Raw genomic sequence first — 15736 nt, 5'->3', positions numbered from 1 at the left:
CACACACCCCACGCCATGGCTGCACTGTCCCTGCTCAGCAGCCCAGCAGCCCAGCCTCAACTGCTGCACAGAAGCACTCCCACCACCACAGTGCCCCTCCCTCCCTCCCTCCCTCCCTCCCGTACCCATCCCCAGCCGGTCTCCCTGCACTTTGGGGAACAGTGGTGTGTGCCCAGGAGCAGGCAAGCTGTGGTGATATGTGAGGTGCCTTTCTCCAAAGACATGGTACTGGGAAGTCTGGCCGTTGCACAGGCCTCTGTAGGAGTCCCAAGCGCCGCCCCCCAACCACCTCAGTTCCCATCAGCCTCATGGGGCAGGCATGTATCTCCTTTGGTCATCAGATCCCACCTTAATGTACAGCCCTACTGCCCACTGGCCAGGTGGCACCAGCCCTTGCTGGTCAGGCTCCTTTCCTATCTGGTTTGAACCCAGGTTTCTCCAGCAGTCCTCCAGGACTCTCAGTGCTGGGGAGTCCTGGTGTGCCACAGCCTGGGAGTGTGAGAAACAGGAAGAAGTCCCTGTTAGGCTGTCACCCAGGTGCAGCATCTCGGGGGCTGCAGCCCAGGTCCCCAGCCACTGCAGGCCTCCTGTGCTGGGTGTTGTCCCTGTCTGTTCCCTTAGGTAGGTACCAGGTCTAGCCTGGGAACTGCCAATGACGTCAGCCAGGGACTGTGACATCACTGAGTGAAGATGCAGAGAAGGGGCTTGGGGGCCTCCAACAGGGGAGCAGCCAGGGCCCCAGCAAGATGGGGGACCCCAAAAAGAACAGGGCAGGTGCGTGCTGGGGCCTTGCAAGGAGGGGTGTCTCTGGTGGGAGTCCAGCCTGCTGTCAGCCAGCTCCCTGAGTGAGCACCCTGTAGCTGGTTTCGCGGCCTGTCCTTGCTCAGGCCAGCCCAGTATTTCCCCTGAGCCTAGGCTCACCCCTGGGAACAGCCTGGGCTCTGGGCCTTGTGGGTCAGGCCAGGGAGGGTTTATTTAGGGCCGGGAAGGCCTGCCTGCCTTCCAAGTGCTCTATTTTTAACTGCAAGCTTCAGCCAGGGCCAATACAAGTAGCATTTCCTCTTCTCTGGGGTCCCAGGTCACTCTGCACATGCTCAGGTGTGCCTGAGACACCACAGCTGCCTGTCACCAAGGTTATCTGTTTCACTGGCCTCCGTGTTAGAGTGGCAGCCATCTATCTGGTGGTGTCCTCACTCTCCTGGGCATCACAGACTGCCACGTAGCCCATGTCTGCGTCGCTCTTCTTGTGAATGAGGAGTAGTGAGGGATTGCCTCGTGTCTCGGGGCAGCCATGGTGTCCTCAGGTCGTTTCCACACCCCCTACACACGGCCCCATCTCATGCCCACTTTCAGGTCCTCCTTGGCCTGTCCACCTCCCCTGGCCTGGGGGCAGTAACATGAGAGTGGCCATCGTGGTGTCCCCAGCTGACTGTAGGGTTCATGGGGACAGTAGATGGACAGATGAGGTCCTGATGTCTCCTTGCCATGTCCACTCAGAAGGCGGGCAGCGTACTCACTGGCCCAGAAACCCCATGGTTCAGGGGACAAGCAGTGAGGTGGGCCTGCTCCTGCTCCACACTGCCTGCTGTGAGTCCGCCAGGGTCGGTGTCTGATGGAGGTCCCTTGTTCTGCACCTCATTTGTCATCTCTCCTGCCCAGCCCTGCAGACACCCCATTCCCACCATACACTTCCTGTTGCTGTGTGCCACCTGGGTCTTGCCCCCCCCCCCATCATAGGTGGGCAATAGAGCCAGGGGCCACATTGAGCTCAGGTGCCTCATGAGGGCTCGCCGTTCATGTGGTGTCCTGGGCCTGGAGCTCCTGGACCTGTAATGGGCATCTCTGCAGGTCACAGGTCTGCAGCCATGCAGCCATGCTGAAGAGGACACGGTGGCCCTGTCCTTATCCTCTCAGGTTAGGGCTGGCTCTTCCCCAGAAGAAAGTGGCGCTCAACCCCGCCCCTGGGAACTCCTGTAGCCCCTCAGGCCTGAAGGGCCCAGCCTCATCTGGGTACCTTTCTCTCCCATCCTTGGAGAGGCCCTGCTGCCTCCCGTGACCTGGGGTACCCCATGTTCATGTGTGATGTAGACATGCATGAGTAGGGGCACCTCTCCCCTAACGTTGATGTCTTTACCAGTCCTTGAGTTTGGCACAGCCAGATGTCCAAGGTTTTCCTGACATCACTGCCCCTACTCAGTGCTGCCCGCTCCATCCAGCCCTGGCTCCCAGCCGGGCCCCATGGTGGGCCTCCACCTGCCCTCTGCAGAGGTGCACTTGAAGACAAGCTGAGCACTGTAGGGGGGTGGGGACACCCAACCCCCCAGGCTGCTCTCACAGGTGTTAGTAATGTCCTGTCTGGGGACTTGAAGGGTGTGAAGGGCTGGCTCCTGCAGACGTGTGCACCTTTTGAAGTGGCCCTTCCTCGCCGTCTGAGTGCATCACCGTGACAGGTAGAGCCCTGGGCTCTGTCACTGGACATGCCTCCGGAGAGATGCAGGGGTGCTGGGGGCAGGGTGCTAGCCCCTGAGAGTGCCTCTGTGTGCGTGTGCACTTTTAAAGATGTCAGTGTACTTCCTTAGTATGTGTTTATAGGGGGTACATGTCCTACTGCCCCATGTGTGTGGAGGACCGTTCTCTCCTACCAGGGCATCCCAGGGATGAGATGGGCCATCAAATTCAGCATCAGGCGACCTTATCCACTGAGCCATCATATTGTTGACCTGTGATAATGATTTTGAAAACAGGGTCTCATGTAACCCAGACTGACCTTGAACTCCTGATCCTCCTGCGTGTTGAGATGATTGATGGTTTGTTTTCTGTGTTAGGGATGGCCCTAGGGCTTCGTGCATGTTAGCTGAGCGCTCTGCCCCCTGAGCCACAGTCAGAAACCTGCTGATGCTTCCTAATGACTTCCTGGTGACCCTATGTGTGGACACAGAGGCTCTGGAGGGAGTATTCTAAGGGACAGTGGCCCAGGTGTGTCCCTTGCTGGGCAAGAGTGAAAAGTAGATGCTTCTGTCTACTGCTCAGCCTTCCCCAGGCCCACCTGCCCAGGTGCAGTCTCCGCCAGACTCCCTTCTGCCCCTGGAGGCACATAGGTCCTGGAGTAGGCCCTGAGCCACACCCATCTCCTCACCGTCCTTGAGGTCCACAGTGCAGGCACGTCGGGGTGCCAGTCTTCCAGGCATGCCTTCGCTGCCTCCCGTTCTGCTGTTGGTCAGTGTTCCAGTGAGGAGAGAGGGACAGGTGCGGCCCAGCCTGTTGATCTCTGCAAAGCCTCCCAGAGCTAGCTCCACCCCCATGGTGTCCCCAGTGTGGGAGGGAAATGCCTGATGCTGGTGAGGCTTGCCTCGGTGCTGGGTTTTGTGGGTGTCTTTGGTGGGGTGTGGATACTTGATGGCCTGTGGTGTAGCTGTCCACATTGTAGAGACCCATGTGGGCTTCTGCCCTCCAGCCCAGTGGGCCCCATGCCTGGTTTTTTTCAGGGGTCCCCTTTATCTTGAGAGGTTACTTCTGCATGCCCATGAAGGAGGTTGGACTTTTCCACTGGGGAAGCCAGGCTGACTGCCCAGGGTTTCCTCATGTCCCGCCATGAGGAGAGCCAGTGTGTGGGAGATGCTGTCAGTGAACTCACGGACTGCTGCGATGGCCCCTGTGGTGTCTGGTCACTGACTGCATCGGCGGCGGCGGCGGCGGGCGGGCGGGCGGGCGGGCGGGCTGCTAGCCACGACCCAGCAGAGCAACGTGTAGGAGTCAGCAAGCAAACAGGTGAATCACTGCCTGGATGGGTGCTGGCAGGGGACCCCAGTGCGTGGGGATGGGATGCTGGGGCGTGAGCTGGGAAGCAGGCTGGCAGCCCCTCCAAATGTGCCCCGAGAGCACACACATCCACACATGGCCTGGGTGAGAATGCCCCCTGTGGCTGGCTGTGGAGAACATACCTGTGAACTCAGCTTTCAGTGTCTGAGGTAGGCGGACCCTATCTCAGAAACAAAACCCAACCCAAGGCCTGGGCAGATGGCTCCGTTGCCTTGAAAGTGTGGAGCTCTGGGTGTGACCCTGCACTCAGGTAAAAGGCAGGCATGGCAGATCTCGGAGATGGATGGTGACCCAGGCTCCCAGTGAGTTCCAGGCCAGACAGGAGGACTCCTGGGACGTGGTCAGGGAGAGACCTGACGGACACTAGTGGTCACTGCCTGAGAATCACACCTGATGTGGGCCTGGCCTCCACTTCACACACGGATTTCACACGTGCACACACGGAACATGCCTCCTCACACACAACACCAGAATGCACGTAAGAGCACGCGTCGACACAGTTGGACGGCGAGGTCCCGGTGCCAGAGTGGGTCTTGAGTCAAGCTGCGGTGAGGGAGCAGCTGCAGCCGGCATTCTGGGTTCCTGCAGGCCGTAGAATGCAGGCATGAGAGGCCTGCCATGGCTTCCAGCACCCAAGGTTGCGCCCTCTTCCAGGGATGGGGCTATGTTCTTGGCCTAGCTTGCATGAGACCCTGCACTGTGGGACACTTGGACTGTCCTGGTCATGGGCAGCTGTAGCAGGTGCCACAGAGCCCAGACCCCCTTCTTGCAACCCCTGCCCCTGCAGAGGTTTGGCGTAGCCTGGACAACTTCAGTCAGGTTGGGCTGCAAGCTCCCAGCCTCCTCCCTGTCCACCCCCTCTGCCTGGACCTCTGTGGCCCAGGAGTGAGTGCACATCCTCGGGCACTTCCGAAGCCGGCCAGGCCCGCCCTCCTGTGTGGATGGCCTGGCAGCCTGGAGAGACAGCCAGGGCTTTGGGGCTGAGAGATGCAGGTGAGCGCGGAGGGCGAGTACCTGCTGTTCACCCTGCGCTGCATGCCGTTTGCCTGCCCGCGTGGCTGGAGTCCCTTGACCTGCCCACTTAGGTCAGGTGTGGCTCCTGTCTCCACAGAGGCGCCATCTGCTCCGCCATCTGCCACTCCTTGTCTTGGCAGCCCCTGATGTGGTTGGTCTGTGGTCACCTCTGATCCTGGCTGGCTTTCCTTTCTTCCTTTACTTCTCCCAGGGGCCTGGGAGCGGTCACGTGGCAAGTAGAGCACACGTCCACTCCACAGTAGCCTCTGCCGTGACCTCTGACCTCTCCAGGGTCAGATGTCCCTCCCAGGAGAGATCTTGCTCACACCTTCAGGGGTCGCTGTGGAGCAGCCCAGCTGGGCGCATGTTGTCCCCTGTGCCCGCTAACCTGTGCCTCTGTTTCTTCACAGCTGGGCATCACGAGATTTGAGGCGGTGGGACCTGTTGGCAGAATGTCTTCTCTCCCTGCAAGCGACCCTGAGGCCACCAAGATGAGCCCCGCGGCCGGGCCTGTGAGTGCGCCCAGGTGTCAGTAGCTGGGAGCCGAGGGCCACCGGACGCAATGGTGTACTAGGCCGAGCGCGGACTCAGCTTTCGCACTCGGATCTCACGGCAGAGTCACCGTGGAGAGGCCAGGGTACCACAAACTTATGGATTTTGACAAGAAAGGAGGGAAGGGGGAGTTGGAGGAGGGCCGGAAAATGTCCAAGACGGGCACGAGCCGGAGCAACCACGGCGTCCGCAGCTCGGGGACCAGCTCGGGGGTCCTGATGGTGGGCCCCAACTTCCGGGTCGGCAAGAAGATAGGCTGTGGGAACTTTGGAGAGCTTCGCCTAGGTGAGTCCTGCCTACACCGTCTTCGGTCCATCCCCAGGGGCTTCAGGAGGAAGGAGGAACCCTGGCTTTGTGGTGGGGTCATAGTTCCCCTTACCCTGACTTCTGACATGCCGGGCCACAGGATCTGGGCCTGAGCCCCTGGTGCCCCTCTCTCAGGCGGCTGGCCTAGTTCACGGCAGTGCCCAGGAGGCCAAAGGTCCCCCAAGTGCCCCGTCCTGGCTCTGTGTAGGGCTGTGGGAGACCTGTGTGCAGGAGCTTGTCCCTATCCAGCTCCTCAAGACAAAAACCACCAGGGACCAGCCTTGTGCGCAGACCCATCAGGCCAGCTCTGGTCCCCAGACCTCACCTGGACGTGATGCCTGGGGAGCAGTTGGACTCAGGTAGCTGAGGGCCCAGAACACGTGGCTGGCAGCCCAAGTCTTGTGTGTGCCTTACGAGATCTGTCACCCTCCACTCCTGAGCAGGTGACAGTCTGCATCGGGCCAGTGAGGGGCTGACTGCAGAGCTGACGTGGAGGACAGTCTGGCCACACTGAGGGAGCAGCGGTGTGGGGGCTGTCATACTCTCCCATAGGAGGGGACTGTGGGTTGTACTCACTGGCTCGCTCCAGGCCAGCTCAGGACCCCCCCCATCCTGGTGCAGTGCCTGTGCAGGTCTGCTCTGCGACCTCGGCCTGAGCCTTGTGCCTGTGGTCTGTGACCTCAGTGTCTCCAGACTGCAGCCCGAACACACAGCCACACACACGGGCGGGCGTGAGCACATGTGTGCACTTGCATATGGCCAGACGCATTTAAGGGAGCCCTGTCCTCAGGCAGTTGGAATGGCCACTCACCAGCTCAGGTCCCTGTACAGATCTCTAGAGGGCTTGGGCAGCAGGAACCTGTCTGTAGGATTCCACGCTTATGCTCTGGGATGCTCGGCGCTCCCTGTTCTGCATGCGAGGAGTGGAGCCAGCAGTCAGCTTGTGCACATGGGCCTCTGTTGGAGTGCAGGGCCAGCCCTCACTAACATCACTTCACTCAGGATACTGAGGGAGGGGACTCTCCATAAGCTGCAGGTCAGCCTGGGCTACACAGTGAGAACTTGTGTCCCTTCCCCCTGCCCCACAAAGTTAGATAAGCTTTGGCGGTGTTAATTGCCCCGGTGAGCCTGGAGTGCCTCCTGCCTGAGCCCTCATCCTCTTCAGGTGTGGAGCTGATCCTGGGCCACTGAGCTCCCCGGATCTGTCGAGATAATTGTTCATTAAATGGGAAATTGAAGGCCTTACGTCTGCGCAACTTTCTTCCTCTTATTATGGGGCCATATTCCTGTCCCCCTGCCCCCACTTTCCTTTTTAAGACAGGGTCCCACTGTGTATCACTGGCTGGCCTGGAGCTCACTGTATAGACCAAGCTAGCCAGAATTCACTGGTTCCCACCTGCCTCTGCTTTCTAAGTGCTGGGGTTGAGTGTGTGCCACCACGCCGCCCAGTCATCCCCCGCCTCCCCACCACACACACAATTTTTTTTTAAGATGTTTTTAAAAACTTCAGTTTTATGTGTGTGGGTGTTTTGTCTGCATTTCTAGGGAAGCCAGAAGAGGGCACTGAACCCCTAGAATTAAAGTTAGGGTGCCAGGCGACTGTGGCGCACATCTTTAATCCCAGCACTCGGGAGGCAGAGCCAGGTGGATCTGTGAGTTCGAGGCCAGCCTGGTCTACAGAGTGAGATCCAGGACAGGCACCAAAACTATACAGAGAAACTCTGTCTTGAAAAACAAAAAATAAATAAATAAATAGAGTTAAGGACAGTTGTGGGCCCCCTTGTGGGTGCTGGGCCCTGAACCCGGATCCTCCTGAAGATCGGCCAGTGGTTTTACCGCTGAACCAGCTCCCCAGCCCCTCTTGCGTTTAAAGAGAAGTGTTAATGTGTACATATGTTGTGGGGCAGACGTGCCATGCACCCCTGTGGAGGTCAGAGGACAATTCTGGAGAGTCTGATTTCTCTCCTTCCACCTTTCTGTGGGTTGTGGGAGCTTGAACTTGGGTTGCTCGAGTGCCGAGTACCCGACCCTGAGCCTCAGCAGCTCCTCGTCGTTGCTGACCTCTGGGCATGCCGCCTCACACTAAGATGGAGGGCTCAGAATGTCCCTGCCCCACATAGCTGGAGCATCTGCGCCTCAGCCTGTGTGGTTCTGACATCGTCAGGCCCTCTGGTGCCTGTTGGGTACGGTCCTGGGTCCCCAAGGGCGTGGCTCGGGTGCCAGGCAGGCCAGCAGAAGAGCAGGGCTGGGTCATCAGAAACTGTCTTCAGCAGAGCCCCAGGGGAAATGCCACAGAAGAAAAGTGAGCCTGGGGTGGTTAAAGTTGGAGACACCTGCTCGTGGGCCGCAGCTGGCTGGAGTCGGCTCAGCAGAGCCTGGCTTCCCGGCATGTGAGAGCCAGGGCTGGGTAGAGGCGCAGTCCAGGGAAAAGGGAGCGGACTCTAGCAGATCCTCCAGGTGACAGCTGTCCAGGGCCCCCGGCAAGGGACAGCCATTGTGAGGTGGAGGGGTGGAGCCCAGCCCCAGGGAGACAAGGACCACCCTGAACCTCCTCTTGGAAGAAACTCCATGGCGCTGCACGTTACACAACCTGGGGCGGTCTGGTGGGTCCCGGGGAGATGTCAGGCTGTCGCTGACACAGGAGACAAGCTAGAGGTGGGTCCTGACCTTGGCCTGGGTCAGGAGAGGGCCACTTGCTGGTGGCAGCGACTTGGCAGCTGGTGGGTGAGGGGACATCTAGGAGCAAAGCAGGGAGTGAGCATCCCTGCCAGACATCTGGGGACCAGCGCTGGTGGCTGGCTGTGACTGGGGACAGAGGCCCTGACAGCTGCTAAGGCAGTTATGGCCACGGAACCCACCCAGTGGCTCTGCCTGCTGCTGTACGCAGGGCCCCTGTAGCAGGAACGTGCTTTCCCTTCAGGGGTGACAGGGGCAGCCACTGGGGTGTGGCCCTGGAGGTGGCCTTTGTGACTAGTGATGCTGATGTAAACACATGCTGGGGGCTGGGGTGTGATGTGCCCAGGCGTGGCAGATGTGACCCTGCAGGAGAGGCGGGCTGCAGCTGGTCCCACTGCTGGATTCACCGGGGTGGGATCAGCAGCAGCGTGGGGAGCCAGCACCACCTCCACTCAGCCAGCCATATTGGTAGTGTGTGGTTTTGTGGGGGTGCCTCCAATGTGAGGAGGGGTTCTGTCATGACCTGCTGGGGCCCAAGGGAGACCTTCCCATGACTGCATGCAGTCCCGGGATTCCTGGGCAGCTGGCAGGGGTGCCTCCAGCTGCTGCGGAATGTTGCGGAGAGTGCATCCCTGGGGTCTGGGTGGGGCGGGCTCAGTAGCCCACAGTCCTGATGCTCTGTCGCCCCTCCCCCAGGAAAGAACCTGTACACAAACGAGTACGTGGCTATCAAGCTGGTGAGTGCCCCGCCCTGCCCTGCCCCGCCCGCCGCACATCCCAGGCCCAGGAGGAGGGCCTGGGTAACAGTCCCCTGTCCCGCAGGAGCCCATCAAGTCCCGGGCCCCGCAGCTGCACCTGGAGTACCGCTTCTACAAGCAGCTTAACACGGCAGGTGAGCGGGCGCGAGGCGTGGGCGCCCGGGAGGCGGGCGCGGGGCGTGGGGCAGGCGGGGGCTTCAGGTGTCCAGCACGCGTGTCTGCCCCGCAGAGGGCGTCCCTCAGGTCTACTACTTCGGCCCATGCGGGAAGTATAACGCCATGGTGCTGGAGCTGCTGGGGCCCAGCCTGGAGGACCTGTTCGACCTGTGCGACCGCACCTTCACGCTGAAGACGGTGCTGATGATCGCCATCCAGCTGGTGCGGGGGGCGGGGCCTGGTGGTGGGGGCGGGGCCTGGGCGGGGGCGGGGCCCGGGCGCTGAACCCGACCATCCCGCAGATCACGCGCATGGAGTACGTGCATACCAAGAGCCTCATCTACCGCGATGTGAAGCCCGAGAACTTCCTGGTGGGGCGGCCGGGCAGCAAACGGCAGCACGCCATCCACATCATCGACTTCGGGCTGGCCAAGGAGTACATCGACCCCGAGACCAAGAAGCACATCCCGTACCGCGAGCACAAGAGCCTGACGGGCACGGCGCGCTACATGAGCATCAACACGCACCTGGGCAAGGGTGAGCGGCGCGGGGGAGGGGGAGGGGGAGGGGCGGCGCGGGGGAGGGGAGAAGGGGCGGGGCTGAGCCGTGCTGTCCCCGCAGAGCAGAGCCGCCGGGACGACCTGGAGGCGCTGGGACACATGTTCATGTACTTCCTGCGCGGCAGCCTGCCCTGGCAGGGGCTCAAGGTGGGCGGGGCCTCCCGGGGGGGCGGGCGCGGGGAGGGGCCGGACCCTGACCCCGCCTCCCCCGCAGGCCGACACGCTGAAGGAGCGCTACCAGAAGATCGGGGACACCAAGCGCGCCACGCCCATCGAGGCGCTGTGCGAGAGCTTCCCGGGTAGGAGCCGCGCCCTGCCGCCCCCACCCCCGCGGCCACGCCCCTGCCGCCCCCACCCCCGCGACCACGCCCCTGCCGCCCCCCACCCCGCGGCCCCGCCCCGTGCGGCCACGCCCACGCCGGGCTGCCCACGTGACCGCGGCCCGGGTCTTTGGCAGAGGAGATGGCCACCTACCTGCGCTACGTGCGGCGCCTGGACTTCTTCGAGAAGCCGGACTACGACTACCTGAGGAAGCTCTTCACCGACCTCTTCGACCGCAGCGGCTACGTGTTCGACTACGAGTATGACTGGGCCGGGAAGCCCCTGGTACGTGGGGCGGCGCGGGGCGTCAGAGATCGCGTGGGGGCACCCGGTGCCCGCCCCGCGCGGGTGCCCAGGGTGGGGGAGGGGTGCAGGGGGAGATCCCACAGTGAGGGGTGCAGGGGAGATCCCACAGTGAGGGGTGCAGGGGAGATCTCATAGTGAGGGGTGCAGGGGGAGATCCCACAGTGAGGGGTGCAGGGGAGATCCCACAGTGAGGGGTGCAGGGGAGATCTCACAGTGAGGGGTGCAGGGGAGATCCCACAGTCAGGGGTGCAGGGGAGATCCCACAGTGAGGGGTGCAGGGGAGATCTCATAGTGAGGGGTGCAGGGGGAGATCCCACAGTGAGGGGTGCAGGGGAGATCCCACAGTGAGGGGTGCAGGGGAGATCTCACAGTGAGGGGTGCAGGGGGAGATCTCACAGTGAGGGGTGCAGGGGGAGATCCCACAGTCAGGGATGCAGGGGAGATCTCACAGTGAGGGGTGCAGGGGGAGATCCCACAGTGAGGGGTGCAGGGGAGATCTCACAGTGAGGGGTGCAGGGGGAGATCTCACAGGCAGGGGTGCAGGGGAGATCTCACAGTGAGGGGTGCAGGGGGAGATCTCACAGTGAGGGGTGCAGGGGGAGATCCCACAGTCAGGGATGCAGGGGAGATCTCACAGTGAGGGGTGCAGGGGGAGATCCCACAGTGAGGGGTGCAGGGGAGATCTCACAGTGAGGGGTGCAGGGGGAGATCTCACAGGCAGGGGTGCAGGGGGAGATCTCACAGTGAGGGGTGCAGGGGGAGATCCCACAGTGAGGGGTGCAGGGGGAGATCCCACAGTGAGGGGTGCAGGGGAGATCTCCACGGTGTAGGGGGAGATCTCCACAGTGAGGGGTGCAGGGGGAGATCCCACAGTCAGGGATGCAGGGGAGATCTCCACAGTGAGGGGTGCAGGGGAGATCTCCACGGTGTAGGGGGAGATCTCACAGGCAGGGGTGCAGGGGAGATCTCACAGTGAGGGGTGCAGGGGGAGATCCCACAGTCAGGGGTGCAGGGGAGATCTCCACAGTGAGGGGTGCAGGGGAGATCTCACAGGCAGGGGTGCAGGGGGAGATCCCACAGTGAGGGGTGCAGGGGGAGATCTCCACAGTGAGGGGTGCAGGGGGAGATCTCACAGTCAGGGATGCAGGGGAGATCTCCACAGTGAGGGGTGCAGGGGAGATCTCACAGGCAGGGGTGCAGGGGGAGATCCCACAGTGAGGGGTGCAGGGGGAGATCTCCACAGTGAGGGGTGCAGGGGGAGATCTCACAGTGAGGGGTGCAGGGGAGGTCTCCACGGTGTAGGGGGAGATCTCACAGTGAGGGGTGTAGGGGGAGATTCCACAGTGAGGGGTGTAGGGGGAGATCCCACAGTCAGGGGTGCAGGGGAGATCTCACAGTGAGGGGTGCAGGGGAGATCTCCACAGTGAGGGGTGCAGGGGAGATCTCACAGTGAGGGGTGCAGGGGGAGATCTCACAGGCAGGGGTGCAGGGGAGATCTCACAGTGAGGGGTGCAGGGGGAGATCCCACAGTCAGGGGTGCAGGGGAGATCTCCACAGTGAGGGGTGCAGGGGGAGATCCCACAGTCAGGGATGCAGGGGGAGATCTCACAGTGAGGGGTGCAGGGGAGATCTCACAGTGAGGGGTGCAGGGGGAGATCTCACAGGCAGGGGTGCAGGGGAGATCTCACAGGCAGGGGTGCAGGGGAGATCTCACAGGCAGGGGTGCAGGGGAGATCCCACAGTCAGGGATGCAGGGGAGATCTCACAGTGAGGGGTGCAGGGGAGATCCCACAGTCAGGGATGCAGGGGAGATCTCCACAGTGAGGGATGCAGGGGGAGATCTCACAGTGAGGGGTGCAGGGGAGATCTCACAGTGAGGGGTGTAGGGGGAGATCCCACAGTCAGGGGTGCAGGGGAGATCTCCACAGTCAGGGGTGCAGGGGAGATCCCACAGTCAGGGATGCAGGGGAGATCTCCACAGTGAGGGATGCAGGGGGAGATCTCACAGTGAGGGGTGCAGGGGAGATCTCACAGCGAGGGGTGCAGGGGAGATCCCACAGTCAGGGGTGCAGGGGAGATCTCACAGTGAGGGGTGCAGGGGTGCAGAGGCCCTCCCCATGCCGGGTAGGGGCGCGGGCGGGTCTCTGGCGGGCGGGCCGCGGTCCGGCTCGGGTCAGGAACTGTCCTGGGCTGCAGCGGAGCCTGGGGCTCCATCCGGCCCTGACATCTGCTCTCGCAGCCGACACCTATCGGCACCGTGCACACTGACGCCCCCTCCCAGCCGCCGCACCGCGACAAAGCCCCGCCCCACAGCAAGAACCAGGTGAGGCCGGGCGCCCGGGGGTGGGGCGGGCGAGCGGGGCGCCCCGGGGGGGGCGGGGCGGGCGAGCGGGGCGCCCGGGGGGGGGCGGGGCGGGCGAGCGGGGCGCCCCGGGGGTGGGGCGGGCGAGCGGGGCGCCCCGGGGTGGGGGGGGCGAGCGGGGCGCCCCGGGGGGGGCGGGGCGGGCGAGCGGTGCGCCCCGGGGCGGGGCGGGCGAGCGGTGCGCCCCGGGGGTGGGGCGGGCGAGCGGGGCGCCCCGGGGTGGGGGGGGCGAGCGGGGCGCCCCGGGGGGGGCGGGGCGGGCGAGCGGGGCGCCCCGGGGGGGGCGGGCGAGCGGGGCGCCCCGAGGGTGGGGGTGGGGGGCGGGCGAGCGGGGCGCCGGGGGGGGGGGGGGGGGCGGGCGAGCTGACCAGGCCGTCGCCCCGCAGGCGCTGAACTCCACTAATGGGGAGCTGAACGCCGACGACCCCACCGCCGGCCACTCCAACGCCCCCATCGCCGCCCCCGCGGAGGTCGAGGTGGCCGATGAAACCAAGTAAGCCCGGCTCCGAGTGCGGGCCACCCGGCCTCTGCCCTTGTCACCTTTGACCCCACTGCCGCTGCTGTCACCCCCGCGTCACCCGCGTCACCCCCCCCTCCGTGTTCCCCGCGTCTCCCTGTCCCCCGCGTCACCCCCGCGTCTCCCCGTCCCCCAGGTGCTGCTGCTTCTTCAAGAGGAGGAAGAGAAAATCGCTGCAGCGGCACAAGTGAGGCGAGCGGCCGTCCCCGGAGCCCGGCCGCGTCCAGGAGGCCGCTGCGGTGTCCTCGGCGCCATGGGCTCCTTGGCCCAACGTGAGGCGGCGTCCTCGGGGCCTCGGGGTCCCTTCCTTCACGCAGGACTTTGGCGGAAATGTCTGCGCCCACGTGGCGTCCCCTTGGAGAGCACTGACTATTTAACACCGGGAGAGAAGCGTCCCGCCGCCCCCCGGTTAGCTCATAAAGTCCAGCTTGTCCCCTCGATCCAAAGGCCGTTTTCTCGAGGGGGGCAGGCCCGGGGCGTGGGTGTCACGGGGAGGCCACCGACGGGGAGGTGCGTGCGCTGCCACGATGCTGCACCGAAGCCGGGGGACGGGACGGTCACGGTCACGGTCACCGCACGGGCACTGGTCTGGGCCCCGCGGAGCCAGGGCCGCCGTGACCCGTGCCCCTTCGTGCTGGGCCCGCGGGACAGAATCGCCTTAATGCCCGGCCGGGGCAGCAGAGAGGCGGTCCCCACGGGAGGGCCCGGCCGGTCGTGGGAGCCGAGTTCTTGCTTTACAACGTGTACAGAAATGAACTTATGTTTCTCCAGCGCTTCCTTGAAGCCATAGAGTTTAGGGGCTTTTTTAAAAAAAAAATAAAAGAAAACGAAACCACCCGAGCGTGGGCCTGGTCTTTGGCAATCCTTAAGATATTCGGGTCTTGGGGCTGGAGAGGGCTCAGAGGTTAAAAACACTGGCTGTTCTTCCAGAGGTCCTGAGTTCAATCCCCAGCACCCACATGGAGGCTCACAACCATCTGTAATGAGGTCTGGTGCCCTCTTCTGGCCTGCAGCAGGTCGAACACTCACTGTACATAATAAATCTAAAAAAGAAAAGGGATTCGGATCTAGGGGCCCAGCTGGCTCACTCTCTGATCAGGGTGGAAGAGGTGGTGATCTGGGCGGGGCGGGAAGACTGCTGCTCCCAACCCTGAGGGACCCAGCAGTCCCCCAAAAGGCGGACAGGGCAGGGGTGTGCAAAGGGCCCTGCAGACTCAAAGCCCACCTCGGGTCAGGAGTCCACGGCTGCCCTGTTGCAGAACCAAAGGCTGGGAGCGCTGCTGTGCCTGGGAAGCTTGGGAATGTGAGGTGAGCTTGCTCCCTGCTGGGACATCCCTTCGCATTACTGGGGCTGGATCCCAGGGCTTCATGTTTGAACTCACGGAGATCCCCCTGCCTCTGCCTCCCGAATGCTGAGATTAAAGGTGTCGCCACCACTGCTCACGAAAGATTAGTTTTTATTACCTTAAATCGTGTATTTGTGTGTGTGCGCACTGTGCAGAGCCCAGACTCAGTGGAAGCAGCTGAGCTCAGGTGGCTGTGACACCCAGCGTGGGTGCCGGGAACCCAGGTCCTCTGCAAGAGCAGCAGGCGCTCTTAATCACAGAACCACCTCTCCAGTACCCCTCTTCTGTTTTGAAACAGGGTGTCATGTATCCCAGGCTAGCCCAGGATTGCAGACCTCCAGCCTCTGCCTCCTAGGGCCTGAGATGGCAGGTCCCTTCTCAGGGCCTTGGCTCTTGCTTTTCGGGGACACTGTGAAAGTGTTCTTAGGGAGCAGCGTGGGCTGCTGGGGCGCCCACCTCACAGACACAGCGCTCAGAGGATGCAGCACTCAGTGGCTCAAGGCGGACACTTTATTTAAAAAAAAAAACATCTGGGGACACAGTGTGGAGGGCTCACCTCCCATGGCTTTGGGGAGGACACGGGTTCCGGGCAGGAGTCACAGGTACGCAGACATGAGGGGAGGGACCCCAGACAGGGGACGGTGCCTCCTAGGGCATCACTGGACGGGGTGCCTGGTAGCCTTAGGGGGCCAGGGCTGTGGTCTGCACAGGGGTGTTGTGTGGGACCCTGGGTGCCACAGCAGGCCAGCTGGAGGCCCAGTGCGTCTTGACGGGGCTTGACCTGCTGCTGCCGCCTTGCGCTCAGGGCTGAGCTCTGCTGGCCACAGGGAGGAGCTGGTCCAGAGGCTGGCCAGTGACGGCCTCGCAGGGACAGCGGCCCACTTGTCACCCACCCTGGGGCGGACCTTCCAGCGAAGCCCACCAGCCCCACCCAAGGCTCCTCAGAACTGACCCAGGCCCTGCACATGCTCATGCCCAGGAGGCCAGGGCTTCAGGTCGGGCCCTGGAATCCCAGGGAGCAGCGGAGAACAGAGGAAATGAAA

At 62.8% G+C, this 15736-nt stretch overlaps 1 protein-coding gene across 5 annotated transcripts; it reads left to right on the top strand.

Annotated features, from left to right (window-relative positions):
- Positions 1-658: 658 nt before the first annotated feature.
- Csnk1g2 (casein kinase 1 gamma 2) lies at positions 659-13787 on the top strand. Of its 5 annotated transcripts, XM_059252111.1 has the most exons (12): positions 660-774; positions 5244-5670; positions 9064-9104; positions 9190-9259; positions 9355-9503; positions 9584-9818; positions 9903-9988; positions 10056-10140; positions 10299-10447; positions 12708-12791; positions 13217-13323; positions 13484-13787. In XM_059252111.1, the coding sequence occupies exons 2-12, from the start codon at positions 5484-5486 to the stop codon at positions 13536-13538; spliced, it is 1248 nt and encodes a 415-aa protein (XP_059108094.1). In that variant the 5' UTR covers positions 660-774; positions 5244-5483; the 3' UTR covers positions 13539-13787. The 5 variants fall into 5 exon arrangements, 4 of the variants coding, with proteins under 4 accessions (XP_059108095.1, XP_059108094.1, XP_059108096.1 ...); XR_009376278.1 differs by lacking the exon at positions 13484-13787 and having other exon boundaries at positions 659-774; positions 12665-12791; XM_059252112.1 differs by lacking the exon at positions 13484-13787 and having other exon boundaries at positions 659-774; positions 12670-12791; positions 13217-13326.
- The last annotated feature ends 1949 nt before the right edge of the window (positions 13788-15736 follow it).

Source organism: Peromyscus eremicus, unplaced genomic scaffold (assembly GCF_949786415.1).
Source record: "Peromyscus eremicus unplaced genomic scaffold, PerEre_H2_v1 PerEre#2#chr22_unloc_1, whole genome shotgun sequence".
NCBI classification, from domain to species: Eukaryota; Metazoa; Chordata; class Mammalia; order Rodentia; family Cricetidae; genus Peromyscus; species Peromyscus eremicus.
Note: the sequence above shows the minus strand (reverse complement) of the source record. Positions and strands in the feature narration are given on the sequence as shown.

Excerpts from the sequence above, each read along its gene's own strand:
- Csnk1g2 (XM_059252111.1), top strand. The coding sequence starts at position 5,484 with ATGGATTTTGACAAGAAAGGAGGGAAGGGGGAGTTGGAGGAGGGCCGG. Across the intron at positions 10,141-10,298 it reads GCTGTGCGAGAGCTTCCCGG|AGGAGATGGCCACCTACCTG; the intron begins GTAGGAGCCGCG and ends GGTCTTTGGCAG. Across the intron at positions 12,792-13,216 it reads CGCCCCACAGCAAGAACCAG|GCGCTGAACTCCACTAATGG; the intron begins GTGAGGCCGGGC and ends GTCGCCCCGCAG.